Below are 21,129 nucleotides of genomic sequence, written 5' to 3' on the forward strand. Positions count from 1 at the left end.
GAGTGAGCTGGGTAATTGCATGGAGGATGTGTAATTATTTGCAAATTATGCCGAAATAAATTTGTTTTGATACATTAGAAAACTTAAAACCGACACAATACAATACAATGCAAAAGGTTTCATCTGAGGGTTCATCAAGTAAAATGCAAATGAACACCCACACTCTGAGTCAGTGGTTTTCAACTGGGGTTCTGCGGCCGCCAAGGGGAAGAGACAGGACAACTCTCCTAGCTGTCCCAGGACTGGCGGCGCGGTGTCACCCCCACATAGCAGTGACATGGCACCTCCCAAGCTAAGCAGCAGCAGCCGGCAGCTCACTGCTATTCTTCTCTCTGTCTGCTCCTGTCATTGGGAACTCTCACAGAGAGGAGGGAAACACATTCCAAGAGCTTCACTCCTGAACTGGTCCGGACAGTAGGTAAGAGTGTGTGTGTGTGTGTGTGTGTGTGTGTGTGTATATAGCGCCATTAATGTACATAGCGCTTCACAGTCGTAATACACATGACAATCATATCAATAACAGATCATGAGAATAAGTGCTTCGGGCATAAAAGGAACTGCATAAAAGGTCCCTGCTCCGAAGAGCTTACAAACTAATTGGTAGGGAGAACGTACAGAGACAGTAGGAGGGCGTTCTGGTAAGGGCGTCTGCTGGGGGCAAGTATGTGCGTGTGTATGTGTGAGTGTGTGTAAGTGTGTGTAAGTGGGAGAGTCTATGTGTGTATGTGTGTAAGTGGGAGTGTGTGTGTAAGTGGGAGAGTCTATGTGTGTATGTGTGTAAGTTGGAGTGTGTGTGTAAGTGGGAGAGTGTGCACACACGCAAGGGGCAGACGGAGCGCAGGGGGTGAGGGTTGGGTTTCCCCAGAATTTCAAAATCAAATTCTGGGGTTCCATAACCAAAACAAAACTGCGCTAAGTACTAAAATGGCTTGCAGTGCACGCGTGTGGCCTGGGGGAGCTTGCCTTGGTTACATGGGTGACTGCTGTCACTTCATGCCCACGCAAACATACCTAGATATACCTGCATTAAAAAATAAATAAGGCAGAGTTAGGGGAAGTACGTTTATAGCAACTATAAAATACTGTATTTATGACACTTACCAAGGATAGACTTTAAACAATCATGTTTAAATGCTTATACTTTCTTGATCTAAAAAAAATTAAAGAGACATCAGACAATAAAGTGTCTTTTGACCCTATAAAAATAATGTAAGCTGTTTACTTGGTTGTATGGGGGAAGTCCACACAGGAAGGACACGCCCCTTGTGTGCTCACTATGGGTATAACCGCAGCATGCTGGATAAGCCCCGCCCCTGGGCGTGGCTCCTGGCTCTGGTCGCCCCGCCTCGGGGTGAGCGCCTCATTCGCTGCTGTGAGAGTCCGGCTGCGTTGTACTGTCCAGAGCCTCCTCCCTCTCCCACCACTGGGGGGCGGCGGCTGAGGGACACCCGTCTACATCTAATCCGGGGGGGACCCCCCGACTCGCCCGGCCATGGCTTTTGCCAACTTCCGCCGCATCTTGCGGTTCTCCACCTTCGAGAAGAGGAGGCTGCGGGAGTACGAGCACGTCCGGAGGGACCTGGACCCCAACCAGGTGTGGGAGATCATCGGGGAGCTGGGGGACGGAGCCTTCGGCAAAGTGTACAAGGTGAGGGGGGCCCGAGGTGTGTTATAGGGGTGCAGGGAGTACTGTTGGGATGCATTGTAATTATAGGGTGTGTTTGTTAATAGAGGGGGTGTTAGGTGCACTATTAAGGGCACAGTGTGTTCATTGGGGCAGTAAGAGGTGTACTGTTCGGGGTGTACAGAGGGTACTATTGGAGTGATACGAGTGCCTCCATCTCATACCATAGTGAGCGGGATTGGTTATAGCAGGGAAGTTTTGGAGAAAGCGGTATAGCTGGAACATGTTTAGGCAAGGTGGTGTGATCGCCTCCTGGCAGCCAAGAAGGTGATCCCATTCACCTTTCCCATTCACAACACAGGGGGATGTCCACCCTGTCTGTGGTTACTGGGACACTGAACTTTAAATGTGTTATTCACCTGTGCTTGGTGAGGTGTGTTTTTTTTTTTTTAATCCTTTATTACTACTTTTTCTTCCATTTATAAACTTGCACATTATTTCCTTTCCAAAAGAAAGACCATGTCTAGATTAAGAACTATACTTCTACACTTCTGTTCTTGAAGCATTCATTATAACACAAACCTTCTGACTATATGTCCTGCCAAGAACTTTGACTCTCTTATGTAATAGAATGTGACCCTTATGAAATTGTGCACAACACAACTTCTACATGACTAACCCTGCAATGGCTGCCCTATATCCCCAGCATTAAGGCTCTTTAGGAGGTGGGCGCAAAAGATGATTTTGCGTCTCACTTGCGGGATATCACTTGTATTTTTCGCTTGGATAGCTTGTGTGGTTACCTATTTTGGTTTCCCTTGCTGACTGTCACAGGAGTCCTGTATTGTCAAGCTTATGTCTCACTGGAACATCAAAATAATGACTATCGAATTAGGGTGCTATAATTGAAATACTGATACCCTGGTGCGGCAGTCTTTGGATTATTTGGTGTTATCACGTGTACTGTGATTTGTAAAAGTCTGATGGTAATCGGTTTATTGTAGGGACATTTTGTTTATTCACTGAATTTGTTGGTAATTAAGTAAAAATAAAATGGAAATTAATGTTGCCCCCCTCCTAAAGGGTTACTAGGAATACTAGTGTATACTGTGCCCCATCCTGATTGCTATGGGGAACAATATGTCATGAGGAAGGACTGTTCTGGAAGGTTAGGTGCCTAGAGGTCCAGAGGAGCGGAACTTCTGAGACGTAATATTGTTAAAGTAATGGCATAGGCCAGACCCCCCCCCCACTGTTTATTATGTTTAAATTAGACTGTACCCCTTAAGTAAAGAGCCCCTACATACGGCGTAGTCCTGCACAGTTTAGTAAAAGGAATACGGCACACCATAGAGGGTCTCAGGAAAGAGGGGTCTTGGGTGCCTGCTGATCAGCTCTAAACGCGGATTGGCGCTAACGTTCCCCATCGGTTTGTGTGGCAGTTCCCAAAAACAGACGGCATGGTACTGGTTCAAGCAATATGAGACCCGTCAGGTTTTCACGTAGCTTCCCTTAATAGTAGCATCACTACCTAAAGGGTTCCGGAATGACAAAGGTGTGGGTTCCACAACTACCTAAGCAAGTCAGAGTACCTTCAATCGAGTGTTATGAGTGGACATTGCTGGAAAAAGTATTCGTGTCTTTGAATGAAAACCATGTCGTGCTATAACAGTTCCTAGCTCCCATTATTTAACAACCTTGCTACCTCATTGCCCGGCACCCTGAGTGTCGGCACCCTGAGTGTCGGCACCCTGAGTGTCGGCACCCTGAGTGTCGGCACCCTGAGTGTCGGCACCCTGAGTCAAGATAACCCATGTGGAGGAGCTATATACACACACCAGAGCAATGTAACCTCCGTAGGAAGCCGGGCAGGGAGGGTAACAGTAATATCTTTCAGCACCCGTATCTGCATGCTCCTTGTTCCTTTTTGGTTGATAACTTTTCTTCAAGTTGCAATATTTCTTCAGTGCCAGAGTACAAGGGTTTTTTCAATTCTTTTTAAAGAACATTAAATATTTGTAGGGTTTGTTGTGACAACTTGCATGTTTTATAATACATGTGCTTTTAAAGACTACTTGCATCATTGGCTTTGCAAGCCATGTGGCAGTTAAGAGGTTAATTAAGCATCATTTTTGTAGGCTTGATCAAGGCTCCGTTAAGTCAACTTAAATGGTGCGGTTTATTTAAAATCCTACAGGAAGCTAACTTTCTGTTCAGTATTGGTAGGAGTTTGAGGAACTTTCGGCATCGTGCATAAGTTGTTTGTTTTGAATATACCATTAGTTTTATTCTTAGTGTCCTCTTTTGTACCAGAAATAGTTTCTATGCAGGGCAGGGACACATGTATCACACCTGTAATAAATAATCTGCTATGTTCAGATCTGATTTGGCTGCTAGCTCTAATTAATCATGATAATAATAATAATTATATCTGGCTACGTAGTCGTAGAGTGAGTTCTAACATACACCTGTCCGGAAACCCTTCTTTTGACTTTCTCATACAGTATGTATGTTAACTCCTTCCTGTTCCACACTCCCAGGCAAAAAAGGCTGTAGAAAGAAAGTAAAGGGTGTGTGTTTTTTTTATTTTTTTTTCTCAAAGAAGGAAATGACTGTTAAATATTTGAAGCACGCAGTTTTAGTTGAAACATCAAATTTACTTTTTCAGAATTGTTTTAGGTGTTGAACCATGGAAAATAAAATAAACTTTTTATTAAAATATTCCCACTAATAAACTCACTGTTTTTTTTGTTTTTTTTTTACAACCAGCAGTACTTTTCCTGATACGTTTTAGATTAAATTGGTATGTATGTCTTTATTTATATCGCGCCATTAATGTACACGGCGCTTCACAGCAGTATTACACGTGGCAATGTTTTTTAGTACCAGGATAGACATTATCTAGATCAGGGGGGCGCAAACTTTTTTCCCTGCGCCCCCCTGCCGGCGGTCCCCTCTCCGCGCCCCCCCTAACCACCAATTACCCGCCCTCCGGCGTCATGACGCCACGTTGCCATAGCGACGTGACGCCGCGTTGCCATGGCGACGCATGAAGGAAGCCGCTGGAGCCACGGGTAAGTATGGTTTACAGAGGCCCTGCAGCTCCCCCGGCACTTAATTTAAGTGCCTTCGGGAAGCGCGCGGGGCCTCTGCAAACCCCGCGCCCCCCCCCCCGCCGGCAGTCTCGCGCCCCACCGTTTGCGCACCGCTGATCTAGATAGTCTTCTTGTGCAATAAACATACAAGTTACTCTTTGCCTTCTTACATTCATCACTTACCTGCCTAAGCAGCCAGCAATGCATTGCCTATCACTTTGCAAAGCAACACATTTGCAGTCACCTGTGGGGATTAGTAATCAGAATAATGTGCAAAGCTTTCTCTTAATCCCAGTCCAATATTGATTTTGAGTTGTTTCACCCGTCCTCTTAGGCTCGGGCCATGGTGCCTTCTCCTGTGCGGAGACGCACGGAGGCTGAGGGAAAGCGGGTGCTTTCCCTGGCCATGCTAGACGGGCCAGGACGTTCCTAGTGGCGAACGGCTCACGTGACCTGTCTGTCGCGCTGAGAAATCAGTTTAACTGATTTCTTGCGCAGCGCGCGCCCACTTATGGATGCGACCACTGCCGTAAGGCACTCTGTTGCTCAGCGTGCGGATGCATCCGCACAGTCTGCGGCACCATGTCCGAGGCCATACCTTTTTTCATTTGCAATATATGATGCTGCCAGCAGTGCATGGGTTAAGCATACGTTGAGCATGTCAACCCAACCATAGCAGCCTGGATCTGATCTTCATTGTTGTGTTTCAGAAGGTTAATCTGTAAGCAAAGCGCTCAGATATCAACAGGGGCTCCTGAAATCCATTTTTAGCTCGGATGCCTGAACTTTAGAATGTGCCTTTATGCACGTTTGTATATTCTCCCATTTTTTTTTATTTGCCTCCCAGTCATTGCAAATATTGGCTGAACAGGAAATCCAAGATGCCAGATCTTATTATTTATAACTGGTTGTTTGGATTTCGGAGGGAAAGAAATCCCCTACAATACAGAGCTAGAATACTAAAGTAATTGTTACGGCGGTGACCACTTGCATCGTTGTTTATAAATGATCCTTTCCACCCACTGTATAATGATGGAGACTACCTCTTCTTCTATTTAGTGCTTGATATATTCTATATGGGTAAATACACTGAAACGTACATTTTTCTCTAAATTAATAATGATCAATTCTTAAAAACAAACTATAATTTTACTTGTTTCATTTTATTGCATTGTACAACTTGATACATACATTTAATTGTACCACATTAATTATATTGTAGTAAACAGAGAGGGAAAATTATAGTTTTGTATTCCTTGTAAAGAAATATCTGAAAGCTTGTCTACCATGAACCATTTGCAGGTCTCAATTACTTGCTTTAAATCGGAGTAGCCAGTAACACATCAAAGAGCATTAAATCATTTGTATTAACCTTGTATACTCCAAGCATACCTTGAACGGATCCAGCTTGTGGCACCAATGTGTTAAGTGGACTGCCCATACATCCTTATAACCAGTACAAGGCAAGGCTTGTGAGCAGAAAGGAGGAGGTAGTGATACATGGTTACAAACTCCCTGCAGTACTGTGTTCAATTAATCAGGTCGTCTTATTGTTTGTTATTATCGTTTGTATAACAATCATAATCTGCAGTACGGTAGTCATTTGATAATTACATAAACCGTTAATAAAATATGGACAAACATGCACAGATACAGACGGTAATGAGGACCTTGCTCATGAGAATTTACAATCAATAAGGACCAATCTAGAAACAAAAGGCTGCTCATTATGTGACGGAGTATGGTCCAGCCCAAGAGCTGATCCCATTAAGGTTGGCAGGTGTTAGGAGTTTGGGCTAGCGGCACAGCTGGTCCCAATGGGGTTGGCGAGGAGGTTGTTGGGGGTATGTTAGGCTGCATTGAAAATGTGAGTTTTCAGGGCATATTTAAATGCCTGGAAGCTGGGGGGAGAGTATAATGGTGCGTGGTAGATAATTCCAGAGAGAGGGGGCAGCATGGGAGAAGTCTTGTAAGCGGGAGTGAGAGGATGTATTAAGGTGGGAGGAAAGGCAGATGTCATGGGCAGAGTGTAGGGGGCATTTGGGTAGATTTTTGGGGATAAAGAGCTGAGATGTAAGGGGGGGTGGAGACGGCGTAATTGAGAGGTTTGTAAATCAGAGCTAGGGTTTTATTTAATTCTAGAGCAGTGATTTCCCTGGGGTTCTGTCGAGCAGTCCCAGGGGTTCCGCCTGGGCCGCGGGCTGCCCACACTCGCTGTGTGGCCTGCGGCAGCTTTCCTGCCCCCCCCCCCCTCAGGATTCCAGGAACGCGCTCCATCAGTGCGCTGCTGCCTCCTGCCTGCTATATACCGCTACTCCTCACATAACCTCCGCTCCTTAACACACAACTCCAAAATGGTATGCGACCGGGGGGAGGGGGAGGGGGGGAAGAGAGACTTCCCGTGATGTGAGAGCCGGGAGCTGTAATCCCCGCCCCCTGCGATTGCCGTACTCCAGTGACTGCCCCTGTGCACCCTGGGAGAGATGTGCCGCTGTGATCACACTGAGTGTCTGAGAGGCACCTCACCCTCTCCTCACTCGCCCCTCCCCCCCCTCTTGTCCTCACTCATACCTCACCCCTGTCGCCTCCTGCTTGCCGCTGCCGCCTCCTCGCCGCCTCCTCCGCCGGCAACCCCAGGTAACCAGGATCTCCTCTCGCCTGAGGTAGGCATATGGGGGAGAGGGGGGTTGTGGAGAAGAGGGAGATGTGAGATTCAGGGGGGTGGATATACCAGGATGATGAGGGGTGCTGGAGGAGATATGGGTTGGGGGTCTTTTTTAAAATGTATTGGCGGGGTATTTTTACTATGTATTGCGGGGTTATATGTATTTAGGGGGGCTAGGGGTTTTTGGTATGTATTTTGTGGGGGGTTTACTGGAGCGGTGAGTGAGGTAAATGAGTCTGACGACGGCATTTTTGGTGGATTGGAGTTGGGATAGGTGGACCTGGGGAATGCCAACTAAAAGAAGTTGCAGTAGTACAGGCGGGACACAGGATTTTAGTTGCATCATGCGTGTGAAGGGCACATCTTGACAATATTTCCAAGGTGTAGATGGCAGGACTTCATCGGGGAGTGACTGTGAGGAATGAAGTAGAGATCCAAGTCAATGATGACCCCTTGACAGCGGGCTTGAGGTGTTGATAAGCCTGACATTGACAAAAAGCAGTTTTGTTGTAAGACTGACATTCATTTGCCAATGTATAGAACTGATTTTGATGTGTTGTGCATTAACTGTTCTGAACTATTTAAAAAATAAATGGTGGTAGAAATAGTTAACGGAAGCAGCCTGGAGGTTCAGTGGCTCAAGTGTTTATGTATCTAAAGAAATAAAAATGCAAGTAAGCGCCACTTTTTGTGCTCCCATAAATGTTTTTTTGACAAAAAAAGACAAATACAACTTTTAACGTGTTCATATGTATGAACAACATACAAAGAATAAGGAAACATGCCAAATGTAAGAAGATGAATCATCATGTTATAACCTGTGACACATCATTTCAACCGAGTCCTTTGTGGGGCTATATAGTACATCTTCAAGAGGCACTAATAAAAAAAACTTTAACAATTCTGTTTGAAAGCACCTTTCAATACTGTTCTGTATATCTGCATTGTTCCCAAGTGGATAGGACACTCTTATGTAAGAGGAATGCCAGGCAGCTGACTTGTAGTGGGGGAATACAGATGCTGCATTGTAAGGTGTTCAGAGTGAGTTGTACAGCTCACACTACTCTTCTGTTATGTTTTAGTCCCTAGTGCCTGAAACGTAATCGTTTTGAGAGCCTTGCGCAGTTTTGGCAATGTTGACATGCTCTCATGGGAGAGAGCTGTGCTGGTCATTGGTCTCCCTAACCCTTTCTCTGCCATAGGTTTTATTAACCTTTATTTTCAAGGGTATGGTCTGGGTCAACCCAGATTCCAAATCTAAAATGATTTTAAACTCATTGGAGCAGGTAGTCTAAATCGGTATGCTTTAATGATGTACATATGTAACAATGTAATTGTGAAGGATAGTTCTAAAAATACAACAATTGCATGGAATTGTGCCATATCAATAAACAATGTTATGTTGTCGGTAACATTGTTTTGCTACCTTACAGGAGTTGTGCTCAACTACAGTCATCCCCCCCCCCACCCCCCCAACAGGTCAGGTTTTCAGATTATTCCAGCTTCAGCACAGGTGACTGTCTTTGGCTGAGCCTCTGATTGAGCCACCTGTGCTGGGATATCCTGAAAACCTGACTGTCATGGGAGACCAGTGCTTTTAACACCTTGAATAACCGGATCCTTTGAGCAAAGCAAGAGATAAAATAAATTGTGATTTATTTACAGAATGAAAATACACAGCTTGATATTACAACGAAAAAATACACTTGCTGGAACTGGGTGAAACAAAATAAAATGTCCCCAAAACGAAATGTTGCCAAAACAAAGTCTCTAGGAGCAATTTCCCATGAGCGGTAGTTGATCGCAAAAAGTGCATGAAACAGTCCTCGGTTTGCGACTTGCCACTGCTGTTTACTCTGCTGGACCTGCTTCTTTCGTGATGAAACTTTAAAATCTTGAAAATTAGATTTTTCTTGTATGAATCCTTAGATGGTATGAAACTCTTACAGCATGATGACTCTTGTTCCATCATGTAACTTCTTCCTGATGGGCTACAGGGTTTTTTATGCACTAAGTAGGCCTATACTTAACCCATGCAGCCAATCTACTCCTCGTGAATAATTCCTTAACCCCATCACGGACTTGCCAGTACCTTTCAAACCTGGCAGAGGGTCTTCTCAGTTTGCATTGGGCATGTGCCAATTTTGCACCTTGGTCGCATGGCATATGCAGCCCGGCGCCGCTCAGTCTGGGCAGAGCAGCCATCTGCCAGGGTGGCTTTGAAATTCCCTTCCTTGGTAACAAAAGGTTTAACACCTCCATATCCTGGACTGCCTTTGAAACTGGTCCTTTGAAGCTTAGAGGGCGAAGTAGTTCCCTCTGTGTCCTATGCAAATGGATTTTTATCCATACTGAATGATTTCCTCTGACCATTATTTTTTTTTTAACGTGTATATATATTTTTATTTTTCAGGAAACATGGTAACATATAAAGGGGGGAAGGGAATGGGGGGGAGGGGGGTACAGAAAATAAAAGGGTTATGAGGTGGGGGGGATAGGGCAGTGGGGTAACATCCATCACTGGCTTCATGCAGGAAGCAAACATTCCATGATACTTGTCACATTCTATGCTAGGTCTAGATCTACCTAACCTTTAGTAGTGGTTTCTGGTTTCTGACCATTATTTTAATAAAAATCTAAACGTTGGAGACTTCAATTTTTTTTAAATATACCTTTTATCAAAATTGTGCTCTAACCTTTTTAATGATTTTACCTGACCAGCGCTCACAGCAAATCTCTGCGTGCTTGGACCTTCCTAGCAGAAGTTAGCTAAAATCCATTCGCTGTGCTGCGGGCTCCTGGGTTTTAAAACCATTTTTTCTTTGTGCGGTTTCAGGGAAACACTGCTACAGTAATGCATTTCATAGTTAGACACAACATGATTCTTGCCACCTTATACCTGGTGGGAGACACACATGTTTTATTGGGTGTGCAGTGTTTTTGCCATTACTGGGCTGCAGAGCTGACAATCTACATTTTCCCAATATGGCTCAGGGGCCCCAAGGGGGGCCAAATACCTTTTATTAATGGCCTGAGTACCCCCTCACCGGCACACTGACCTGTTATGGGGGGGGGGGGGGGTTGAAGACTGGAGTTGAGCCCCCTTGCCTTGCACCACTAGTTTGTTCTGATGCAATTCTGCAAATAAACCATTTATACAGGTTCCAGGATTTCTTTTTTGATTTCTAGCTTTACAAATTCTCCTGCCACTGCTTTCTGTGGCTGTGGGTAGTTTTTCCATCGCCTCCCCCCTGCAAATGCCAAATTGATTGGGCACTTTATATTAGGAAGGGCCAAACTGCTTCTGTGGGTCAGTGACTAAGACAATGAATCTCTTTATGTAAATTGCTGCTAGTCTAACAGTGCAGGTATGAAGAATCCCTGCCCAAGGAAATTGTAATCTAATTTTAGGCACCTGAGTCACTGGGAGTTGAAAGTCATTTGCCCCAGTTAGCAATAATGAATCAGAGATAACTGCTGCATTAGAGGCAAAAGTTTATTCTCCTGCCTCTTGTTTTGGATATAGGATCTTGGCACTTCCCTTCGTCTTCTTCTTCTCTCTCTTTTTTTTTTTTTTTAATATATAACTAGCTGATATACCCGGCGTTGCCCGGAGGTAGGGGGGGGGGGGCGTGAAAGGCAGGGGGGGTGTGTGAAAGGCACACACACACAGTGACACACACACACACACCGTGACACACACACACACACCGTGACACACACACACACACACACACACAGTGACACACACACACAGTGACACACACAGTGACACACACACACACACACTTCACCTAGAGCGACACACACGCGACACCTACCTCTACTTCCGGGCGCCGCCATCTTCTCACTCGGCGCCCGGAAGGAGGGGAGAGGTGTGCGGAGGGAGGGGAGAGGGGAGGGGAGAGGTGAGCGGAGGGAGGGGAGAGGAGAGCGAAGGGGAGGGAGAGGTGAGCGGAGGGAGGGGAGAGGTGAGCGGAGGGAGGGGAGGGGAGAGGTGAGCGGAGGGAGGGAGGGAGAGGTGAGCGGAGGGAGGGAGAGGTGAGCGGAGGGAGGGAGAGGTGAGTGGAGGGAGGAGAGGTGTGTGTGTGTGTGTGTGTGGGGGGGGGGGGGCGTGGCGCCGAGGGGGAAGAGAGTGGCAGTTGGGTGACGTCAGACCCACCAATCTGATTGGCCAGAGGCTGAGGACCGATCAGATTCACCGCAGCTAGTACCAACCTTTCGATTTTATATATTAAGATTTGCTTCTGTTTCCTTTTTGCTGGCTCCACTGGTTTTATAAGGAGCAGCCCAAAAGTTACTTACACACTATTTGTCTATTACATGGGTTAAATCTCTGACTTTTTAAAAAAAAAAAATACACCAATATCTACTTATCCACCCTCCCCTATTTCCAGTTTTCTTTATTCTGTTTGGGAATAAAATGCCGATTCCATTATTGGCCAAGCAGCTAATGGCGGACAACACAATACATTTCAATTATCCAACTGAAAAAGGGGTAAATCGTGTTTCATACACAAGTTATTGCTTTCAATTGAATACAGATGTAGTACTCTTGTTTGTTTTAGATTTTATTTAATTCTATGACCTTTTTGTATCCCTGGAGATTGCCTCTGAGCCTCTGTTCTGGTGTATCTGGGCACATCCCTCGCCTAGTGGAGGCAGGAAAATACATTAAATCGGGAAGAAAGTTAGGGATCCCTGCATATAGCACAGGTTTTAAAACGGTGATCTAAAATGTGTTTGAGCTGGGATAATGAAAAGATAATCAGACAGGATGATACGTGGCAAAGCAGGTAACATCAATACAGGCGATACCTCCAATGATATAGGAGCTTAAGCAGGTGATGGCATCTCCACTGATAGAAGTGTCCAACCGTTTCATGTTGATATGGCAAAGCAATTGGGAAGGGTGGATTCATTCCCACTTCACAGAATTGAGACTTTTGGTAACCGTTTAGTCTAGGGAAAAAAATTCTCGTTTCAGAACCTTGAATCTGGAGTCGGTAACTTTTGTACTGTCCATTTTTATGTAGCGCCGTTTATTCTGATTACATAATTAATTGAGATCTCCCAGTGATTTTTGGAAATATATTGATGTTAAATAGTTTTTGTTCATAGGTTCTTAAATTGGTCACCATAATGCTTCCCCCTCTGGTATTAGTTATGAGATCCAAACTAGCACATAGTTAAACAAGTATGTATTATATAATTGACTTCACTGGGGGATTTTATTGAGTATCCCCAGCGTTTCATTAAAGTATCTTAGTGAATGGATACATATCATGGAAAAAGTATTCCCTCTTTTGCTCTCTCTGTTCTACCCCACCCCCTCTTCCTTTGTTTGCAGCTTCGGCCTGTCAGTTCCTCATTCCCAGCTGCATGTAATTTGCTCCATACATACACACTGTGCCTGTGTGACATGTTACAATGTTGCTTTCCCTGCCTCTGGCATGTAGTCAGTGAGTTGCTATTGCAGCCTCTGAGATCCTTCTCAGAATGGGCTATTCTGCCCTCCCCCCCTGTTTTGTTCACAGATGGCCTGTCCCAAGACTATTCCTTTTACCCACATTGCTCCTCACTTCCTTTTCAACCCTGAAGACAGTGAGTACAGCACCCATCTCTGTTACACTCCCATGGCAAGGCCATCTCTTTCTACCTGTTTCTAACTACAAATCACAACTACACACCATCCACAAGTGCCTGAATTTACTGCTGCTTTTCCAATAAAGTGAAGGAAATATTATAGGACTTGGAGTGATTTGGAAAGGGTGCTGAGTTAATGCTATCTGGGGCTATTCACAAATCACATGTGACCCTGGCTTAAGAATAATACAGATGTTGTTGTATTCATCCACAGTGGGTTAAGTCAGCGGTGTGAAAACTTGGGGCGTGATATTTTCGGGGGGGGGGGGGGGCCTCTATAATCAACTTCCCACGACCCGTTGTCCTGGTAACCTGGCGTTGAATGACGCCGTGGGGTCATGTCATATCGCCATGGTAACATGACCCCGCGCGTCATTTGACGCCGGGGCTGAGCAGGGGGGGGGGGAGGAGGGAGTGCGAGGTGCCTGGGAGAGCAGGCAGGGGTGCTCATGGGGGAAGTTTGTGAATCCCTGGGTTAAGTAACCTGATAAATTACTGACTATACAGTAGTCTCCGAATGTTTCAACCAGGCAGTAAATGGTCAATTTTTTTAAAAACCAAGGAATATCCAGTTTGTTACTGGATATGTACAACGCTATCTTTAGTATGTGGTGTTGGGAACCACTAGTATCGACAATCGCAGCTGTTACCTACAATGCCGGCAACAGAGAGTTATCGTGTACTCTGAGTTCAGCTGCCTACCTGACTGTCAGTCTTGCGTTTACTGGAATCATATGGAGGCTGCTAGATGCGAACTAATGTGGTGTTTAGAACCACTAACCTCAACAATCGCAACCATTAAGCTAGCTGTAGAGACGTAAGGCTGCGGACATGGTCCCGTAGCCCATGCGGAGACGCGCGGGTGCTTTCCTTGGCCATTGTACTGGGGGCGTTCCTAGTGACGTCACGGAGCTGGTTTGCCCTCATTGGGCGAACCGCTCACGTGACCGCCCTGTCGCGCGAGAAATCAGTTTTAACTGATTTGTCGCGCATCGCGCGCCCCCTCCTGCCTCCGCCCGCATGTACGCAAACACTGCCTTAAGGCAGTCTGTTCACTCATGGTCTGAGGTACCATGGACGCAGCCTTAGAGATCTTGTTTGCTCAGAATGATACTGCATGTCCGCCTCAGCCGACGATAGTGCACGGAACGTTCTAAAGGCTCCTGAGGCCAGCAAATCGGGAGCCGTGAGAGTGCGCAAAATGATAGTCTGATGAGGCTGACGGGAAAACGGCAGTATCACTCTGAGCAAACTATCTCTTATGCATCAATACAACCCCGCAGTGAGTCCACTGAAGCATTAGCATCAGACCATACTACTGCAAAAGTGTAGCTCCAAAATTGGCAACTACACAATATGGTGGAAGAAGGTATTTCTTATAACCTTAAGTAATCTGCAACTGTAGTATCTATTGGGTCAGCATTGGGTCACTGTATTCTGACAAATGTCAGTTTTTTTCTCTCTCTAATTGAGTAATCTGTGACTGATATCCATTGTGTTGGCATTGGCTAGCTAATATTGACATTTATGTCAGCTGTTCTCTAATAGTGCAGAATTACGTTATATATTTAGTCTCCTGTCTTGATACACCCTTAATTGGGCAATTTTTCTGGTCATATGTTATGAGTTTGTCTTCTTTGTACACTTTATTTTAACTTGGATATTTTAAAAATATCATCATATACTCACCTTCTGGTAATAGAGTGCTTAGTTATTTTCTCTCTGGTCAAGTATGAGCTGACCTAAGGGTCTCCTGGACACAAGGGGAGCCATGCTCAGTCCAGATCATTTCAAAAGGTGTTGGCTTTAAAAAAACAAACGAAAAAAAAACAAAACATTTTCACAAGTACTTTGTATCCTGTGTCTTTCTATAAAACTGTGGTTCTCAACTTTATTTATTTTTTGGGCAGGGCCACCAGTGGAGGATTTTGAACCTCTTGAGACTTCTCACCTCCTTGATCACGCTGCCAGGAGTGACAGCGTTAAGAGCCAAGAATGTTTTTGTTTTTTTAATGACTTCCAGGAACTTTTAGAAAGAATGAAAACATGGCAGCATTAGAACACAAGAATCGCACACTTCTGGGCTTCACGCAGACTGATCACATGGCTTATCAGCAAGCTAAAGACATAGATGTCGGGACAGGTGGTACTCAGAGGGGCAGTCCCTCCTAGGTTCAAAATAATCGATGGACAATGGCATGTTAAAAAATAAATACATAAAATCGAACATTTAACATTTTTGTATGGTAAACAAATGCCTTGGAAGGTTTTTACCATCTTTAACAGACATCTTTTAGTTATTAGTTCTCAAAGCCCCAGGTAAATTGTTCTGTCTGTTCTTTTGTTTGCAAAGTAACTATGGGGCCATTTATTAGGCAATCCGATTAAACTAAAGTAGCGTATATGCTTGAAATGGGTGTTCCTGATGAAAAGCAAAACTTCTTTCTTTCTTTCTTCCCACCCACTCCTGATACAAATAAGTAAAACAGTTACTTTAAGGGTTAAATGTCTCGTAGCCAACCAGGAATCAACCAATATTACAATACAATTGGCTTCCTTCAAGTAATCTAATAATGCTAAGAGCAAAGATTTTGCTGCTTTTTGTTCCTTTGGAAATTATCTACAATTTTTATTTCTCGGGGGCTTCTTAAAACAGCAAAACATGTGAAATCTTATGTTTTTTTATTTTTTTTTTTCCCCTCTTCCCTTTTCCAGGTCTATAGTATTATTTAATAGAGAATTGTGTGTAGGGGTTTTTTTTTTTTTTCCTCCAATGCTTAATGCCATTTTTATCATGAGTTTTAACCCACCTCCCAAACACTTTCCTCTTTGGGATAATTTGTTGCAAATGTTCCCAGCAGTTTTAGCTGTAAACTGTAACATTAGATAATGTTATCTTGGTAATAGAAGGATACATTGTAGCTGCTGAGTTAGGCTTGTTCTATAGTAGGTGCGCGCGCCTGAGCGAACGCGCGTGCACTTGACGCACACTGTGTGTGTGTGTGTGATTGCTAGCTTAGGTACGAATGTAGAATTCTACATATAAAAATAATTGTAAAAAAATTGGAAAGTAGCATTGCTGCTTTAATAGGTGTTTGTTTTGTTAGTCAAGTGTTTTCATTACCCTTCTATACCACCCTTACTTATCGGTGAACCAATAAAGCTAAAGAGCAGGGAATAGAGGGTGGGGACTCTGGCTGTGCACTTGTTGAACACACAGGCATCAAACAAAAGGAAACAGGAAATAAAACCCCTCCCAGGTCTTGGCTTACCGTGCCAATAGTACACTTTGATCCTAGGGGGGGGGGCTGCCCTTATGAGGGTGATTTGACTTTCTGTAAAAGCCATTCATTCCAAGTTGATGGTTTGTTTCATTTTGTTGCACAGAGGAAGACTAGCAGTGGCCAGGGTAAGATAGCTTAAGGGCAAGGTGGGTGGGAGTAATGTGAGTGCAGGAAGAGCAACGGATAGATGATTTAAAAAAAAAAAAGTAAGCACTCAAACATGCTGTCATTAACTTTATGCTAATAATTGAACCTGCATTTGTTTACCAGTCTGAGCGTAACATCAGAGCCCCCCCCCCCCCCCCCCCCTTCCCGATTCATCAGATCTTCACTTCTGTCGATCCCCAAGCTTTATGCAGTCTAAGGCCTCTTTCAGGGTGCAGGCTTCGGAGGGAGGGCGTGCTGCCGTGCGAGTTGCCGTGGGACACAAAGTATTCAAATTGAATACTGGTTGTCAGGGTAGCAGCTGCCCTGTCTCCGAAGCCAGGAGTTGAAGCTGGCTACAGTTTCAATAAACGAAAAAATCATTTTTTGAAGCTGCAGCAGCGTCACTGGGACCTCGGCAGCCAATGAAATCATTCTTGACTGCAACTTGGATCCCTAAGCTGCCGTCTGTAGCCCCCTCCCCGCCTCCTCAACTCCTGAAACAGTCTGCTGGGGATGGACACACATCGCCCAGCAGACTGCCGCCCTCCCTCCAACTCCTGCCTCTGGCACCCTGAACGAGGCCTAAGTGGCTGCCAAGCAATGTACATAAGGATGTTACTTATTTTGCAGTATTGTGTTTGTTTAGTAGCCTTAGCTGACTGTTTTGTGTCATGGGTTCACCCGCTATACCCCTCTGAGCATAAAAATCATTGAGCTATCTTTTACCAGAATACACAATGCAACAGTATTTTATACATTTATAATGTTTAATCCCTTGACAAACGTGCCTAATTGAGTAAAAAAACAAACAAACGGCAGACTATCTTGGCACAGGGTGTGGAAATGTCTTCCCTGTTAGGCTACAAATGTATTGAAGCCGTCACGTGCGCTTATAGTAGGAGCGGCACGACGGCTTGGTTGCGATCACTTGAAGTCACTTATTTGATTTTCCCAGTGACTGTAGCGTGCCGTCGCGTCGCCGGCACTATAACCACAGCCGTAGGCCTGGATCATGGTGCCTTTGCCCGCACTGAGGCGTGTGGAGGTTGTGGGAAAGCGGGTGTGTTCCCTGGCCGTAGTTGACGGGCCGTGGGAGGCGTTTCTAGGGGCGTCACAGAGCTGGTTCGCCCTCATTGGACGAACCGCTCACGTGACCTTTGTGTCGCGCCAAGAAATCAGTTTCAACTGATTTCTTGTGCAACATGTGCCTCCACCCATGTGCGCCCGTACGGTCTATGTGCGCAATCAATGCCTTAAGGCAATCTGATCGTGCCCCGTGCGGACGCCTCTGCACGGTCTCCCACACCATGGACTCTGCCTTCTACAGTATACAGAAGCTGCATGCTTGTTACTTTGCTTCAGTTGTTTTATAAGGTCTGAGACCTGATCAAAAACCCGCATCCTGTGAACGCCCTGCTGCAGCCTCTTGTCACAGACTCAGGGCCTTGCCTTTTGCTGGAAGGAACTGATAATGCAATCAGTGTGACTCAGCTCACATACATACAATCCCTACGCTCACACACACTATTAACTCCTCCTTTACTCTGGTACCTTTCCTTCTTCATTATAACATGCAACAGTTACACCATTACTCAAACAGCAAGCTTGACCCTACCTGTCTTTCTAACTATCGACATGTATCCCTCCTGCCTTTTGCCTCTAAATTCCTTGAACATCTTTTTATTCTCTCGCTTGCTCCATTTTCTCGACACCTATTCTCTCCTACAATCTGGCTTCTGCACTGCTCACTCCACTGAAATGGCCCTCAGTAAAATAACTAATGTCATCCATGCTGCCAAAGACAGAGGTCATTACAGTCTGCTCATATTACTCGACCTCTCTGCAGCATTTGATACTGTGGACCACCCTCTTGTCCTTCACATTCTCCATACTCCTGGCATTCATAGCAAAGCTCTATCTGGATCTCCTCTTACCTCTCCCATCGTACTTTCAATGTCTCTTTTGCTACCTCCTCCTCTATCGATCACTCTGTGGGGGTACCCCAGGGCTCTGTCCTGGGACCTTTTTCGCTTTACACACTTTCTCTAGGTGATGTAATCACATCTCTTGGGTTCAAATATCACCTCTATGCTGATGACGCTCAAATTTACTTTTCAACCCCTGACCTTACACCTTCTGTACAGACCAAAGTTTCTGAATGTCTCTCTGCTATATTATTCTGGATGGCCCTCTGCCAACTTAAACTTAACATGGCAAAAACAGAGCTTCTCATACTTCCTCCCAAACCTGGCCCTATTTCCTCCTTCCACATTACCATCAAATTCACCTAGTAGCCCAAGCATGCTGCCTAGGGGTCACACTCGACTCCTCTCTCGCATTCAAAAGCTAGTAATTTTTTTTCGTTTTTTCCTCCACAATATTGGGGTTCTACATTTTATTTTCACTTTCTGTCTTTCTATGATTACAGTCCTTTGTTTAAAGCGTATAGAACAGTACCATCTTTTTAAAAGTCAGACTATTGCCAGAAATATTTACATTGGCACAGCTTTGCAGCAGCCTGTAAAACCGTAGGGGAGTGATTCTGAACCAGGGTTTTAAGACTCAATTATACAGTACACAGAGGCACAATATATTCATAAATACTGCATTCTTGCCTAAACTGCAATCGTTTGATGCTCCTATTAAAAATCTGTAAAAATCCCGATTGTGTGCCTAACATAATGGCTGCTTTTCAGTTTCAATTAATCCTTTAGTTCATGTAACTCAGCAGCTACAATGTATCCTGATATTACTAAGGAGAATTATCTATTGTTAGTTTGCAGCTCAAACTGCTGGGAACATTGGTAACAACAAATGATCTTAAACAGGAAAGTGTTGCAAAGATCTTGCACTGCTTGGGAGGCTAAAACCTACTACAGTATAGAAATCAAAGAATGCGTTCAACTCATTAAAAATGACATTTAAGAGTTGAATAACAAAAATAAAAAGTTGCTATCTAATACTACAGAACTGATTTTTTAAAAACACAAACATAAGATTTCACGTTTGGTTGCTTTAAAGCCTGAATGGTGTTATCCTGTTTTTTAGTAAACAGATGCAAAAAGACTGTGTAAAGTAGATCATGAAACTATAGAGCTATGATATGAAGAACAGCGTATGTGAAGTGTGCTAGATGACAAAGGAATCGATGAAATTAACTAATACCTTAATGCAGTGTGTGTAATCACTAGATAAGTATTTAATATAAATACACAAATTGGGATACAGTATTCAGGGTGCAAAAAATAAATAAGTGATATATGTGAAAATATTTTAATTGTGAGGGTGTGGGGAGAACCAATTCAATAGTTAACTAGTGACGTGTCTCCTAGATTTATACTGTATGTGGCTTTTAGGAAGGACAGACCAGTCTGTGATAGAAAGCAAAAAAGCGCCCAGAGTCTAATCAAAATACAAACATTTAACTTTTCGCTAATATATTGAAACAAGTATAAATGCATTAAAGAAAGCCAACAGGAAAAACCATGAACACTTGCTGCCGCAAATGTCTAAATAAACGTGAAAAGCGATACAAGTGAGGTCCAATATAAGTCAATATTGCATAGAAATGGCAATGTTGGGTATCTGGATATTCCACTGGTAAAGGTGAGAAGGTGGATGTTTAATAGAGGTCACGCATGCCTTGTGAATCCAGAGTCCGCGAGGATAGAAGTGAGCAGTAATTGGTATTGCCTGAACAGAGATCAGCAGTTCCTGTATTGAAATAGCAAGATCACTCACTTCCCACCCCCCCCCCCCCCTTTTTTTTTTCTTTTAGATCACATAGCGATGGGTACTAGTGTACCTGTGGAGACGCTTGTTCGATATCTGTAACTGTAGTTGAGGCGCCAAATCTGAAATAGATGCATCTTGGCAGATTTCTCGGTGGCAATCGCCGGTATAGCCTAGTGCGTGAACGCAGTCATCGGAACCTCCAACGGCAAAGGATAAAGCCGTGTGTCTCAGCGGGCCCTTTCTCCTCCAGGGATAGCCAGATAGACGCAGTTAGGAGTACTAATTTGGATACGGCACCCACTCTTTACCAGGGAGGCCAGGCGCCTCCGTTCTTCCGTCCACTGTAGATGGAAAACTGGCCACGTGTCAAAGCCGTGAAAACCGCAAGGCACTTGCAGGCACCACACAGGACTTGCACAAACTCAAATGGCCAGAGTCCCAAATGTAACTCCTTCCTGTCAGCCAGCTGGCTGTCACTGTGGCAGTATGCAGAAAATATGGATATTTGATACGGAGAAGATTGGTGTAAAAGGGGCATTGAAGTGCTGCTATGCAAAAAGAGGTGAATGAGTCGGGGACTGCTACACTGGATTCAGTGTCACCTCAGGCCAAAGGGGTCTGACAACTGCAAGTTTAATAGGATTGAGGAAAAAAATTAACCCAAAGAAATAAGTAACTTTGTTGCAAAGGGTTAAATCACTTTTGAAACCTCAATGTTTTTATGGTAACTAAAAGCTTCAGATGACCCATAACTAATCTCACTTAATCTCTGTTTGATAAGATAGTGTTGGTCCTAGAACCTACAGGAAAATAAGAATATTTTTTTTTTATAATATATTTATTACAAAAAGAAAAAAAAAACGAAGGTTAAAGTGATGCAATTACTAGCTAATGTTTAGGCCGTGCTTAGTGCCGGCGACGCAACCGATGACG

General features: G+C 44.4%; 1 protein-coding gene across 2 annotated transcripts in view; it reads left to right on the forward strand.

The window, feature by feature from the left end:
• The first annotated feature begins 1,333 nt into the window (after positions 1–1,333).
• STK10 (serine/threonine kinase 10) overlaps positions 1,334–21,129 on the forward strand; it is a 109,290-nt gene continuing 89,494 nt past the window's right edge. The window contains exon 1 of one of the 2 annotated variants that reach the window (XM_075600980.1): positions 1,334–1,648. In XM_075600980.1, the coding sequence (XP_075457095.1) occupies positions 1,493–1,648 (156 nt within the window). In that variant the 5' untranslated portion in view covers positions 1,334–1,492. Of the gene's footprint in view, positions 1,649–20,731; positions 20,759–21,129 lie in introns of those variants that run through there. The other variant, XM_075600981.1, reaches the window with a different exon arrangement.

This window comes from Ascaphus truei, chromosome 5, assembly GCF_040206685.1.
Source record: "Ascaphus truei isolate aAscTru1 chromosome 5, aAscTru1.hap1, whole genome shotgun sequence".
Classification (NCBI taxonomy): domain Eukaryota; kingdom Metazoa; phylum Chordata; class Amphibia; order Anura; family Ascaphidae; genus Ascaphus; species Ascaphus truei.